The 13,077-nt window shown below is 41.1% G+C and overlaps 1 protein-coding gene across 5 annotated transcripts in view; it reads left to right on the top strand.

Moving 5' to 3' along the window:
• The window catches only part of SIRT5 (sirtuin 5), a 34,233-nt gene that overhangs the window by 18,990 nt on the left and 2,166 nt on the right, over nt 1-13,077 (top strand). For 3 of the 5 annotated variants that reach the window (XM_074335206.1, XM_019742978.2, XM_019742977.2), the window contains exons 7-8: nt 549-672; nt 2,313-2,428. In XM_074335206.1, coding sequence (XP_074191307.1) covers nt 549-672; nt 2,313-2,428 — 240 coding nt within the window. Of the gene's footprint in view, nt 1-548; nt 673-2,312; nt 2,460-2,707; nt 10,005-13,077 lie in introns of those variants that run through there. The other 2 variants (XM_074335208.1, XM_074335207.1) reach the window with 2 other exon arrangements.

The following is a 13,077-nucleotide window of genomic DNA, read 5'->3' as shown; positions in this document are numbered from 1 at the left end:
TGATGACAGTGATGTTTGGGGGAGATTATTTTAGAAGGTACATGTAAGAGGATTAAGAGGTGGTAGGGAGTGAACAATGAGAGAATTTTAGTGATCGACACTAGAGAACTTGGCTAAACATAGGGCAAGAGAGAGGTGAATCTCAGAGAAAATGAGAGGAGGTCATTGATGAAATTAGGGGGTGGTGGGGTGTTGGAGGCAGATCTGAGTCCAGTGTTCCCCCCAGGTCTCTGTAACTGAGCACAGTCATGCCCATGAATGTGAAGAAGTAATTGCGAAAGAGAAGGTCAAGCTTGGCTGAAACGCATTTGTCACTAATCAACCCAGTGCACCCAGACCAAATTAAAGCTTGATAAGGCAGTTAAAGTTAGTACTTCGTGTTCAGGACAAGCTCATGTGAGCTGGGAGGGCAGGGATGGGGATAAGAAGGATCAGAGGTGACCGATCTGGACAGACTGGAGTTGGGGCGGCCCCTGGCCTTCCTCTACCCACCTGGGCAGACCGAGCAGGGCAGGGCGTGGGATTGGGTTAAGGATATATTCTTACAGGTGTGAAGAAGCAGCGTGTGGGGGACTGCTGCGACCTCACGTAGTTTGGTTTGGAGAAAACCTGGATCCTGCCATTCTGGAGGAGGTTCACAGAGAGCTGGCCCTCTGTGACTTATGTCTAGTGGTAGGTCACACCCTTCTCTGATCCTGGGGATTTTCTGAAACACCAGGACTGGGGTGGAGTTTGCTGTTGTTCCGTCTCCTCCCCTCCCCTCCCTTCCCCTCTCCTTCCCTCTTTTCCCTTCTCCTCCCCTTCCTTCCCTCCCCACTTCCCGTCCTTCTCTTAAGATGTGTTTTGAAGGATCTTGTGTCCTACAGAAAACCCAAGAAACAATAAATAAAAACTGATCTTAAGATATGAAAGAAACTATGCAAGACCGCAAGACCATGGTTTGGGCTTCTCAAAGCCTTTCCTACCCCTCACAAAATCATAAAAAGAACATGTTATTGGCTCTGATTTTAAAAATAATAACGTGCTCATTATTAAATATAGTTGAGAAAATACAAAAAGAGTAAATTAGAAATCACTCATAATTCTACCACCCAGAAATAGTTAGTGTTAGCATTTTGGTATATTTTCTTCTAGACCAGGGTGAGCAGACGGTGGCCTATGGGCCACATCTGGTCTGCCACCTGTTTTTGTGAATAAAGTTTTATTGGAGCACAATACGTTCTTCTACATACAGTCCATGGCTGCTTTCACACTACACAGCATAGTTGAATGTTTGTCACAGAGACTATATGGCTTGCAAAGCCTGAAAAGTTGTACTATTTGGCTGTTTACAGAAAACGTTTGCCCACCCCTGGTCTAAACCTTTTCTTGTGCAGATGTACACATATTGATTAAAATTAAGAAACACACATACTATATGTTCTGTTTTGAAACGCCTTTAATCACGTAGCCATTCACTTAGCATATTCCATGTCAATACATCCAAATGCACATGGTCTGTTAATTGGCTGCGTGGTGTTCCAGTGCGTGGATGTAAATGATGTATTTGACCAATCCTCTATTGTTGGCCATTTAGGCTGTTTCAGGTGTTGATCTTTTAAACAATGCTGTGGTGAATAGCTTCAGACATAACTCTTAGCATGCTCTTCAAATTATTTCTGTAGGACAAATTCCCTAGAAGTGGAATTAATTGGACAAAGGGGAGACATAGTTCACCTTTTCCTTAACACATCTTTAAAAGCAGAGGCCCTCGCCCATGTGTGCGTATTCGCTCAGCCAGTATTTACTGAGTGTAGTGTCAGTGTTCATGATAGGTGGCTGGGGAAAGCTGGCTTGTAAAGTATGTTGTAGTCTTCCCATTTTTGTGAAGAACGTATATTCATAGGGAAAAACCTGAAAGAATACATCACAATGTCAACAGTGGTTATCTTGGGGTTAGTAGGATTGTGAAAGACATGACGTTTATTTGAATTATCTAACTTAAAAAAAATGGAACATAGATTATTTGCATCACTTCAAAGAGCAGAAACAAAAATAAAACTAACCCCCAAAAGGTGATGATTGAGTCATTTCTTGGCCACTCTCTTTTTGCACAACTCTCCTTTTCACAGCGTGTGTCCTCCTGAATTCCAGTGATCAGCCAAAAAGACACCGCCTAACTTCCCATTTGTCCCTGAAACACTGTCCATTTATCCCAGCCAGCTTAGCTGTCCTCACGCCTGCAACCACGAGTTTATGTGAGGTTTTCTGAAAAAATGTTTCTTTTCCCCATAGTTTGCTCATTTGTCCATTTCCATCTGTTTGCTTTGTAGGTGGGAACTTCCTCTGTGGTTTATCCTGCCGCCATGTTTGCCCCCCAGGTGTCAGCCAGGGGTGTGCCAGTGGCCGAATTTAACATGGAAACCACCCCAGCCACCAACACATTCAGGTACAAGGATTTCCAAGGTGGGAGATGGCAGGTATTGAGCAGGTTTGAATGGGGTCAGCTAAAGAGATTTTACCTACTGTTCTAATTTTTAAAAAGACACAGAGTTGTGTTTTATTTGGTCTGTATAGTTGCTTTTATGGAAGAACAGACTATCGTTAACTGTAGATGACGGTGGCTCTGTCTTTTTGGTGGTTTGCCACAGGACTTTTACGGTTTTCACATTTTGAGAGCTCTTCCTTGATTCCTTAGACGTTGCTTTCATTTGTCTTTTTCACCTAGATTTAGTCGTGGCCTGTAGATGTAGGCTTCACAGGTTCGCCTGGCAGAGCTCCGCTGCGCCGCTCTCATTGTGAGGCTACTTGGGCAAATTCCTCTTTGGTGTAATTGCCAAGAATATTTGTATTTGTGACCATTTTATTGGTCCTGTGGCCCATATTTGTGTGGAAAGAGCAGCTCATCATGGTATGCAATTTTCATCTCATTTTAGGTGCCATTGTACGGCTTCACCTTTGTTTTGCTTTCTTTTTTCACCCCTGCTTTTTTGCCTTTTCTTTTAATTTGGTTTATATGTTATTGTCAGTCTGCTTAATTCCTTCCTAGAATAAGGTAGAATATAAATAACTAATATACACACACACACACATATATACATACATACATATATACATATACGTACATATATATACTTCACTGGAACCCTTGTTATTGCTTTAATCAGTGGTATTCACCCTCAGCTGCATGTTTTTAAAATACTGACGACTGGGCACCACTCATGAGATTCTGATGTAATTGACCTGAGGTGTAGCCTGGTATCATGACTTTTATAAGGTTCCTACGTGATTCTAATGTGCAGCCAGGATGAGAACCCCTGTTCTAAGTCTTCACTGGGAAAAAAAATGTGCCACAGGCTGTGTAGAAACACTTCAGTATGAGCCTCTTCAGGCGAGTACGGGGCGTTGGTCCTAGACCTCTCCAGGTCTGTGCATTCAGCGGTAGCCTGTGTTCTCAGTCCATAGTTCTTCATTTGTGTGTAAGTGGTGGGAACTAGGAAGACACCCTTTTTAAAAATCGCCTTCTATGTTAAACTCATACTCTGAGAACTACAGAATGTTTTTTGAAAAAAATAAAGAAGATCTAAAAATACGGAAGCACGTTCATGTTCATAGATGAGATAATGTGTTTAAGACGGCGATATACCTCCAGTTGATTGGCAGATTCACCTAGTCCCTGTCGAAATTGTAGCTTCTTTGCTGAAACTGAGAAAGTGATCCTGAATTTCACATGAAAATGCAAGGGACCCAGAATAGCCAAAGTGAAAAGAAGAATGAGGTTGGAGAACTCAGACTTCCCAATTTCAAAACTTACTAGAAAGTTACCGAGTGGTACTGACATAAGGATAGACATACAGATCAGTGGAGTCGAACTGAGAGTTAAGAATTAAGCCTTCACATTTGTGGTCAACTGATTTTTGACAAGGTACAAAGACAAACCAATGAGGGAAAGAATAGTCTTTTTAACAAATGGTGCTGGAACAGATGGATAGCCATGTGTAAAAGAATAAAATTGGACCCCTTCATCACACCATATACAAAAAATAACTCAAATGGATCACAGACCTAAATATAAGAGCTAAAAATATAAAATTCTGAAAAGAAAATACAAGAGTAAATCTTTGTGACCTTGAGTTAGTCAGAGCCTCCTTGATAGTACATCAAAAAGCACAGGTAACATAAGAAATTGGATACATTAGACTTCATCAAAATTAAAAACTACTTCAATGGACACCATCAATATAGTGAAAAAGACAGACTGGGAGAAAATGTTTGCAAGTCTAATATTTGATAAGGGACTTGTGTTCATAATATATAAAGAACTCTCACAACCTAATAATAAAAAGACAAATAACCGAATTTAAAAATGGGCCAAAGATTTAAATAGACAGTTCTCCAAATATATACATAGGGTCGTTAAGCACATTGAAAAGAGGCTAATCATCATTAATCATTAGGGAAATGCAAATTACAACCACAATGTGATGCTACTTAACCACTAGCGGGGCTACACAGTCGTCCCCTTATCCGCAGGGCATACGTTCCAAGAGCCTCAGTGGATGCTTGTAACCAGATAGTATCAAACCCTATATACACTATGTTGTTTTTCCTGTGCATACATACCTATGGTAATGTTTAATTTATAAAGTAGGCACAGTGAGAGATTAACAACAATAACTGATAAAATAGAATGATTATAACAATATACTGTAATAAAAATTATGTGAATGTAGTCTCTTTCAACAAAGCTTATTGTACTATATTCTTGTGATGAGATGATATAATGCCTGTGTGATGAAATGAAGTGAGGTACTCAGACAGCATACAATGTAAAACTTATGAATTGTTTACTTCTGGAATTTTCCATGTAATATTTTTGGACTGCAGTTGACTGCAGGTAACTGAAACTGTGGAAAGTGAAACTGCTGATATGGGGGGACTACTGTAATTTTTAAAGAGGAAAATAAGTGTTGGTAAAGAAATTGGACCCCTCATACACTGCTAGTGGGAACGTACATGGCGCAGCTGCTTTGGAAAGCAGTCTGGCAGCTGCTCAGAAGGTTAAATACAGAGTTAACATATGACCCAGCAGTTCTATTCCTATGTAGATAGCCAAGAGAAATGAAAACATTTACACAAAAATGTATACATGAATGTTCATAGCAGCATTGTTCAAAATAATCAAAAAGTAGAAACAACCCAAATGTCCTTCCACTGATGAATGAATAAACAGAATTTGGTATATATACAATAGAAGATTATGAAGCCATAAAAAGAACGAAGTGCTGACACATGCCACATAATGATGACCATTGAAAACTTTATACCGAGTGAAAGAAACCAGACACACTAGACAAAAGAATTATATTGTATGATTCCTTTTATATGAAATATCCAGAACAGGCTGCTTGCTGGTTAGAAACTTTGATCAAATTTTGACAAGTTACCCATCGACCAGCACCAACCACAGAACAACCATGTTTCTTGGCTTCTTTGGGGAGCTGAGTATGTCTGTACCACTAAGTCTGGGAATTTTCCCAGATGAATATAACTTACCAGTGAAGCCAGCAATGCTTTTATCTGGGACTCATCAAAGCTGACATTTAGAAGAGACTAGGGTGACCATCTTACCCTACTCTGTTTTTCAAGTGGAGAACCAAGCCTAGAGCCACTGGGTGGCTTTTTTAAACCCACAGCTTAACAATGGCAGAATTTTCTCTTACATCTCACATGTAACAGATTTTGGTTGAATTTTCTGTCAGAGGCCAGCAAATTACTGCCTGTAGGCCAGAGTCACCCACCATCTGTATTTATAAATAAAGTTTTATTGGAACTCGGCCATGGCCATGTGTTTATGTATTGTCTACGCTGCTTTTGATCGACAACAGAATTGAGTAGTTGCAACAGAGACTGTCTGGCCAGCAAAGCCTAAAATATTTATTCTCTGGCTCTCTACAGAAAAAAGTTTGCCAACCCCTGCTCTCAGTTAATGAGAAAAATAAAAATTGGAATACCGCTTGCTTTCACCTGATTTTCTTTATTACCTAAATAGGTAGCTGGAATGCTACCTACATTTTAAACTTCGATCTCAGAAGACTCTTTAGATTTTGCACAAGTTCTTTCGATTCTTTGTCCCAACCCTAATCGAGAGACAATCATAGGATTTGCCTCACTGAAATATGTTAATGGGTTCCAGTTTTGTTTTTGTCATTTTCCCCATCCCCGATGGCTGTGTTGGATGACTTCTGATAAATCATTGCTGTTAGTGTACACACTAGGCATTTTCAGATTTAGGCTTTAAGATTTTGACTGTTAATCAACCCCAGGGGTCCTTGGCATGGAAGGGTCAGTGCATTTGCTGAAGCAGAAATGGGACTTGCGTTCCTCCTAGGCTGGTGTGCAGGGTCTGCCAAGATCCTTGGGCCCCCCACACCCTGCAACCTTCACATTGTTCATCTTTTTATTTCTCTAAACTTTGGAATTTATTTATTAAGTCCCTACTATGTTCTAGACACTGTTCTAGGTGCTTAGTATAAGATGTATCAGTCAACAAAACACAAACTCTCCCATGTGAAGATGCATTCTAGTGGCAGAGGCAAACAGTAAACAGCAAGCATAATAAATGTGCAAATTCTACAGCATATGTGGAGGTGGGTGATAAAGCTACTGGAAAAAGCAAAGGTAGAGTTGGGGGGTGGGATGCAGACAGCTTACAGGATTCAGTGGGGTCCTTAAGGCCAGCCTCACTGAGAAGAGATTTGAGCAGACTTGAAGGAGATGAAGGCATTAGCTAAAGAGATGATCTGGGCTAAGACCTTTCCAGACACTGGGACCACTTGGAGCAAAGGCTCCAAGGGAAGTGTGACTGAGAGGTTGGAGGGACAGCAGAGGTCAGTGTGGCTGGAGCGGAGGGAGGAAGTCCCAGAAGAGGTGGTTAGGAAGGGAAGGAAGTACCATGTTTGTGTGGGGGAAGAAGTGCCCCCAGAGAAAGTGCCACCACTGGTGGTGCCACCACATTGTTAGCCAGAAAATGGTTTTATAGACTGCTTTAATTATGTGTTTACTCATCAAGTGTAAAGAGGTTACTTCTTTTAATTTACAGGTGACCACATTTGACAGGAAAGTCCAGCGCCCTACATAGCGGGATTATCAAGGATCAATAATAAGGGTCCTTTTAGTCCTGCATTCGGACCCCTAGTGGTCTGTTGATTTAAAAAAAAAAAAGTCACTTAAAGCAAGAATAATAAGAAAAGGACACATAGATGCCTGAAATATTTTATTTTCACTTACAAGCATAAATGTACATTCATTCACTTTTTTTCTTTAATAGAGCTAAGGGCCTTTTCTTTGAGTAGGAATCTGCTGACTGGAGCTCACCTTTCTTGCGTAACTCATACTCATAAGCCTCTGGGTGTTCCCGGATTTCCCGGAACATAAAAATCACCCCAGCACTTATTATAAAACAAAACAGACAACCAAAAAAATCAGATCCCAAGGCCCCAGTCTACGTTTCCTGAGTCAGAATTTCTAGGGCAAGAGGACTGTTTATCTGTATATTTAACAAGTGCCTCAGGTGACTTTTATCATCAGGAAATCTTGGAAAACACTGGATTACAACTTCTGGTTTTGATTGTTCTTCTCTTTTTTTAAGTGGAGAAAACGTACAAAAAGAAACTTGTGACGCAATCTTTTCCACCTACAGCAAATTTAACAGAATTATTTTTAGTGACTCACTGAGTCTTTCCAAAGTATTCAATTAATTTTCCTAGAAACAACCCTCTTTTAGCAGCTATATTTGTGCAGTTTTTTACATAATTTTAAATTGGATAATTACATTAACCACTAAAAGTGGCATGAACAGATTCTGGAACATAGTAGCCTTGGTTATTCCACAACAGGAGGGGGTGGGGAAAGTGCACTGGGTGCTAGAACAGGGGTCTTCAAACATTTTTGTTCATGTACCTCTATCACATTTTTAAACTTGATATCTAAATTCTTTTTAAATCATTAAAGAAGATTTGACTCTAAGAGTATTGGAAATAAAATATGTACAATTTAAAATAAAACTTCTGTGGTTGGAAATGTATCCAGGCAAATCTGAATGGCACAAGTGCTTGATAGCTATCATCCATTCACAAAATAAATATATCTGCCCTTTTAACAAGTGGAGCTGTCTCAGTTTTTCTTTTTGTCTTTGAACTTGTATTTCTGTTCTACTTCCACCACACACATTTGTACTAATGTAATATATTTTTATGCTGGAAAATCTGTTGACTACCCCGTAATACTTTGCAACAAAATATCATGAATTATTTATTTTCAGTTTCCTTAAAACTTAAAAAAAATATTCTGTTAAAAAATTCTGCTAGATTGAATTATCACTACAGTAATTTGTAGTATGTCGTTGAAAACAACAAATAAATGATAAATTTTGATTAATCCATAAAAGTAAAATTTTATTGGAAATACATTTCTCAATAGATGCATGGGACCTGAATTTGATTAAATTAGTTCATGTGTCCATGTACGTATTGTTAGGAGACGGAGTTCATGTTGTAACCTGCAGTCACCAGAAACGAACCTGTCGTCTGAGAAGACAGGTTTACTAACTCCATGTAATGAGGGAGATTCCTTCCAAGCCACAGGAATGAGGGGGCATGTCCCTAAACAAAAGAGAAGATGGAATTCCAGGATTTGTTGGGAGGGTGGAATTTACATGAAACTTAAATGAAGCAGGTTTTGATAGACTCAGCAATTGGCAGGACTTTGTGGAAAGGAGTTCTGTCTGGTCTGGCTGGCAAAGAGGACTCAGGGTTCCGTGTCCTTGGAAATGACAAAGTGGAGGTAGATGGAACTGTTGTGCCTACACACCCCTTATCTGAAGCTCTGCACCTGGGCTGGAAATCAAGGCCGAGTCTCAAGGACAAAGTGATAGCTCCTCCAGGAACAAGGGATCGTTCATTCTTTGCTGCTTTAATTTCAAACAGCGAGGTTTCCGATACTTTATGATTTTAGAGAATAAATTTCCTCTAAAAAAAAGTATGTAGTTAAAGTAAAAAAGTACGTATTAATTGTTACTCAATGAAGGGAGTTGTTAACGACACTTCACAACTTGTTCTGGGAAAAAATATTGTATCCTATTTAACTCTGCAGCTGGCTTTATCTGTGTCTCTTAGTCCCGTCTGAGGGATGGTAGGGCAGATTTTTACTGGCCAAGCTCAATTTCACCATTTCAATGTCAATTATAATGCTTAGTTTTTGCTTTTTATTAGATGGAAGCACTGAGAAAGCTGGGCCACATAAACCTCTGCTTTTTATAGATGGAAACACTGAGAAAGCTGGGCCACATAAACCCCTATTTGGCATTGCCACTCAGATTTTGGACCTTTTTTCAAGTTATATGCTAAAATACCCATAGTAATTTTATATCTCGTTTAGTTAGCTATTAACTGACAATTTTATCAGCCCCTCCTTCAGTTTTATTGAAAGCAAGAGTGGAACGGCTATACTTGCCTAAGGATGTGTTATCCAGTCTTTAGAAACCATTTGTTTTCTCTGCTGTACGTTGGTATTTCAAATGTCTCTTTATTTGGCACCCTATAGGTTTTCACATTCTGGGATAAGGCACCATTGTGAGGTTTGGGGTGGGTGAGGGGTGCAGCTTGCCTTTGTGAAGTGGGAGGAGACTGAAGACTGAATGTGGAAAGTCACTTTCTTGGGGAAGAGACCGCGTGGGATTGAGGGTCTGGGAATTCCCTAAAAGCTCTCCATGCCTGGCTGTAATTCTTGGAGAGTCCTCAAGGGACTGTAACCACTGTGCTGGTGAGGAGCTTTCTAGTGGCCAGTGTTCAACAAGCTGCAGGTGGCAGAAGGAGCGGAAGTGCCATTTGGGATGTGGACATCAGGGCTGTCCATTAGCGGCACTCTGGAGAGAAGAGAGTATTTAAGTGCTAAGGTATTCACGATTTGTGTTGTATCAATATGGATGATGAATTACATTGAGCAAATGCTTTTTTCATTTTCAATTGTGCTCACTTGGCTGTCTTATTAATAATATACTAGAAAACGCTGCTTTTATTTCTTATTCAGAGTTGGTTTTTTTTTTCCCCCTGTCCTAAGTATTTTCTCTTGAAGGAAGCAGAAATCATTGTTTTTTCTTCTTTTTCTTTAACCTCTTTCCTCCTCCTCCTCCTCCTCCTCCTCCTCTTCCTCCTCCTCCTCTTCCTCTTCCTCCTCCTCCTCCTCCTCCTCCTCCTCCTCCTCTTTTTCTTCCTCCTCCTTGCTCCCCCCCACTCCTATTTTTCTGACTACAAGTCAGAGCTAGTTGTGAAATCCAGTGGATGGTTTGAGAGGTCTGTTGACTCAGCTAAAATCCTTATGGTCTGCGTGGCGCATGAGCCTATTTTTCTCTAGTCCTCAGTACATTTGAATGCTGTTTTAATGTAGTATATAGACATTGTAAAACTTTACAACTTCAATGATAACTTTGGCAATACAATCACGAAATACACTTTCCAATTATGTCTCCCTCTACCCCTTAAAATAAAATTATTATTTATAGCCCCTAAATTCTAGGCAGTTGGTTTCCTAAATTACCTTGGTCACAAGGGCCAACCCATAGTGAAATGTCTACATTTTGAGTTGTCAGAAGCTAGATGAAAGAAGAAGACACAAAAATCCCGAATACCATATTTTTGAGAATTTGGATTTTACTCTGCGTGTAATTAAGAGATGTGTAACTGAGCCGATCAAGATGGAGGAGTAGGGAGAATGATCGAAGATAGCCGAGTAGGTAAACACTGCTTGTCTCATCTCATGAACACATCAAAATTACAACTAAATTATAGAACAACCAACCTGGAGAATCATCTGAAATCTAGCTGAACAGAAGTTTTATAACTAAGGATATAAAGAAGAAGCTGCATCGAGACTGGTGGGAGAGGCAGATGCCAAACAGGCTGGCCCCACATCTATGTATGGCAGAGGAAAATTGGGAGGGACATCTCGGCCACAGAGGTTCCCCACAGAGGAGCAAGGAAGCTCAGCCTCACACCAGGCTCCCCAGCCAGGAGTATTGGTGCTGGGAAGAGGAGCCCTCACAATATCTGGCTGTGAAAAACAGTGGGGACTCCAACCATCTAGGTGGGACGGAAGGCGGCTGGAAAACCAGCCATCCTCTTAAAGGGACCGCACACAGATTCACTCACTCGCAGGTACTCACCCTGGGTTCTGGTGGAGGGATAGTAACTCGGGGCATTGGAGACATACAGTGGTCGAACTGAGGTGTTTGACTTTGGGGTGTGAGCTAGAAGAAAGTTGCCATTTTCCCTGTGCGGGATCCTTTTCCCATGCAACCAGCAGGTGGGCGCCATCTTTCCTGTGTTGAGCCTGCCCTCTAAGTTTAAAGCCAAATCTGATTGGCCTGGTGAGCTCCACAGCTGTGCCATGCTGACTCACTGAGACCCCATCAAACCCAACTCCGTAATGCAGGAGGCTTTATCAACTGAACCTTTTCAGAGCTGGCAACCTGCAGCAAGTGGCAGCAGGCCTTGGAGTGTCCTAGCTTTTTGTGGAGCCACCCCAGGCCCATTAATGGTGGCAGTTCTCCTCAGTTCCCACACACCTTCAGGTCTAGTACAGGCAGCAACCAACCGTGGGTCACTTTGTAGCTCCTACCAGCTAGTCCCTGGCCAGTCACAGGCAGTGGGTGACCTGGGGCTGCACCAGAGCCCCTTCCAATAGGCCCTAGAACCAACATACGTGGAGGTTGGCCTCCGACCACAGCAGAGCACTGTTCAATTAGCCCCACAAGTGGTACACCCAAATGGCAGTCTCAACAGGCACCAGAGCCTGCTGGGGTGAATTCCGCCATCTGTGGGGTAAGACCCCCTGCAGGCAGCCCATAAGCTGTGGACATGGCCAAACATCACAGCCAATCATCCTGAGGATCAATAGCACCCACTAATGTGCCAATAGCAATCAAGGCTCAACTATAACAGGAGAGCACACACAACCCACACAAAGGACACCCCTGAAGCTCCTGGAGCAGGTGACCAGGGAGACTGTGCCACTGGGCCCCACAGGGTACATAATCATAAGGCCACATGGCAAGAGATGTAGCCGACCTACCTAATACATACAAACAGAGGCAGCCCAAACAAGGAAACAAACATGTCCCAAATGAAAGAACAGGAGAAAACTCCAGAAAAAGAACTAAATGAAATGGAGGCAAGCAACCTACCAGAGACAGAGTTCAAAACAATAGTTATAAGGATGCTCAAGGAATTCAGTGAGAACTTCAACAGAGATAGCAAGCATAAAAAAGGACATAGAATTCATAAAAAGGAATCTGTTGAAGTGAAGAATACAATAATTGAAATGAAGAATGCACTAGAAAGACTCACCAGCAGACTAGATGAAGCAGAGGATGGAATCAGTGATTTGGAAGACAAGGTAGCAGAAAACACCCAATTGGAACAGCAAAAAGAAAAAATAATGAAAAAAAATGAGGATAGTTTAAGAGACTTCTGGGACAACATGAAGCGTAACAACATTCACATCATAGGGGTACCAGAAGGAGAAGAGAGAAAGCAAGGGATTGAGAACCTATTTGAAAAAATAATGACTGAAAACTTTCTTAACCTGGCAAAAAAAATAGACATACCAGTCCAGGAAGTGCAGAGTCCCAAACAAGATGAACCCAAACAGTCCCACACCAAGACACATTATAATTAGAATGGCAAATGTTAAAGATAAAGAAAGAATCCCAAAAGCAGCAAGAGAAAGGTAACTATTAGGTTGGTGCAAAAGTAATTGTGGTTTAAAAGGTTAAAAATAATCACAAAAACTGCAATTACTTTTGCACCAACCTAACAGTAACTTTTAAGGGAGCTCCCATAAGATTGTAAGCTGATTTCTCACCAGAAACTTTGCAAGCCAGAAGAGACTGGCAGGAAATATTCAAAGTGATGAAAAGCAAGGATCTACAACCAAGACTACCCAGTAAGGCTATCATTTAGAATCAACGGACAGATAAAGAGCTTTCCAGACCAGAAAAAATTAAAGCAGTTCATCACCACCAAACCAGTATTACAAGGA

This window comes from Rhinolophus sinicus, linkage group LG06 (genome assembly GCF_036562045.2).
Source record: "Rhinolophus sinicus isolate RSC01 linkage group LG06, ASM3656204v1, whole genome shotgun sequence".
Taxonomy (NCBI): domain Eukaryota; kingdom Metazoa; phylum Chordata; class Mammalia; order Chiroptera; family Rhinolophidae; genus Rhinolophus; species Rhinolophus sinicus.
Note: the sequence above shows the minus strand (reverse complement) of the source record. Positions and strands in the feature narration are given on the sequence as shown.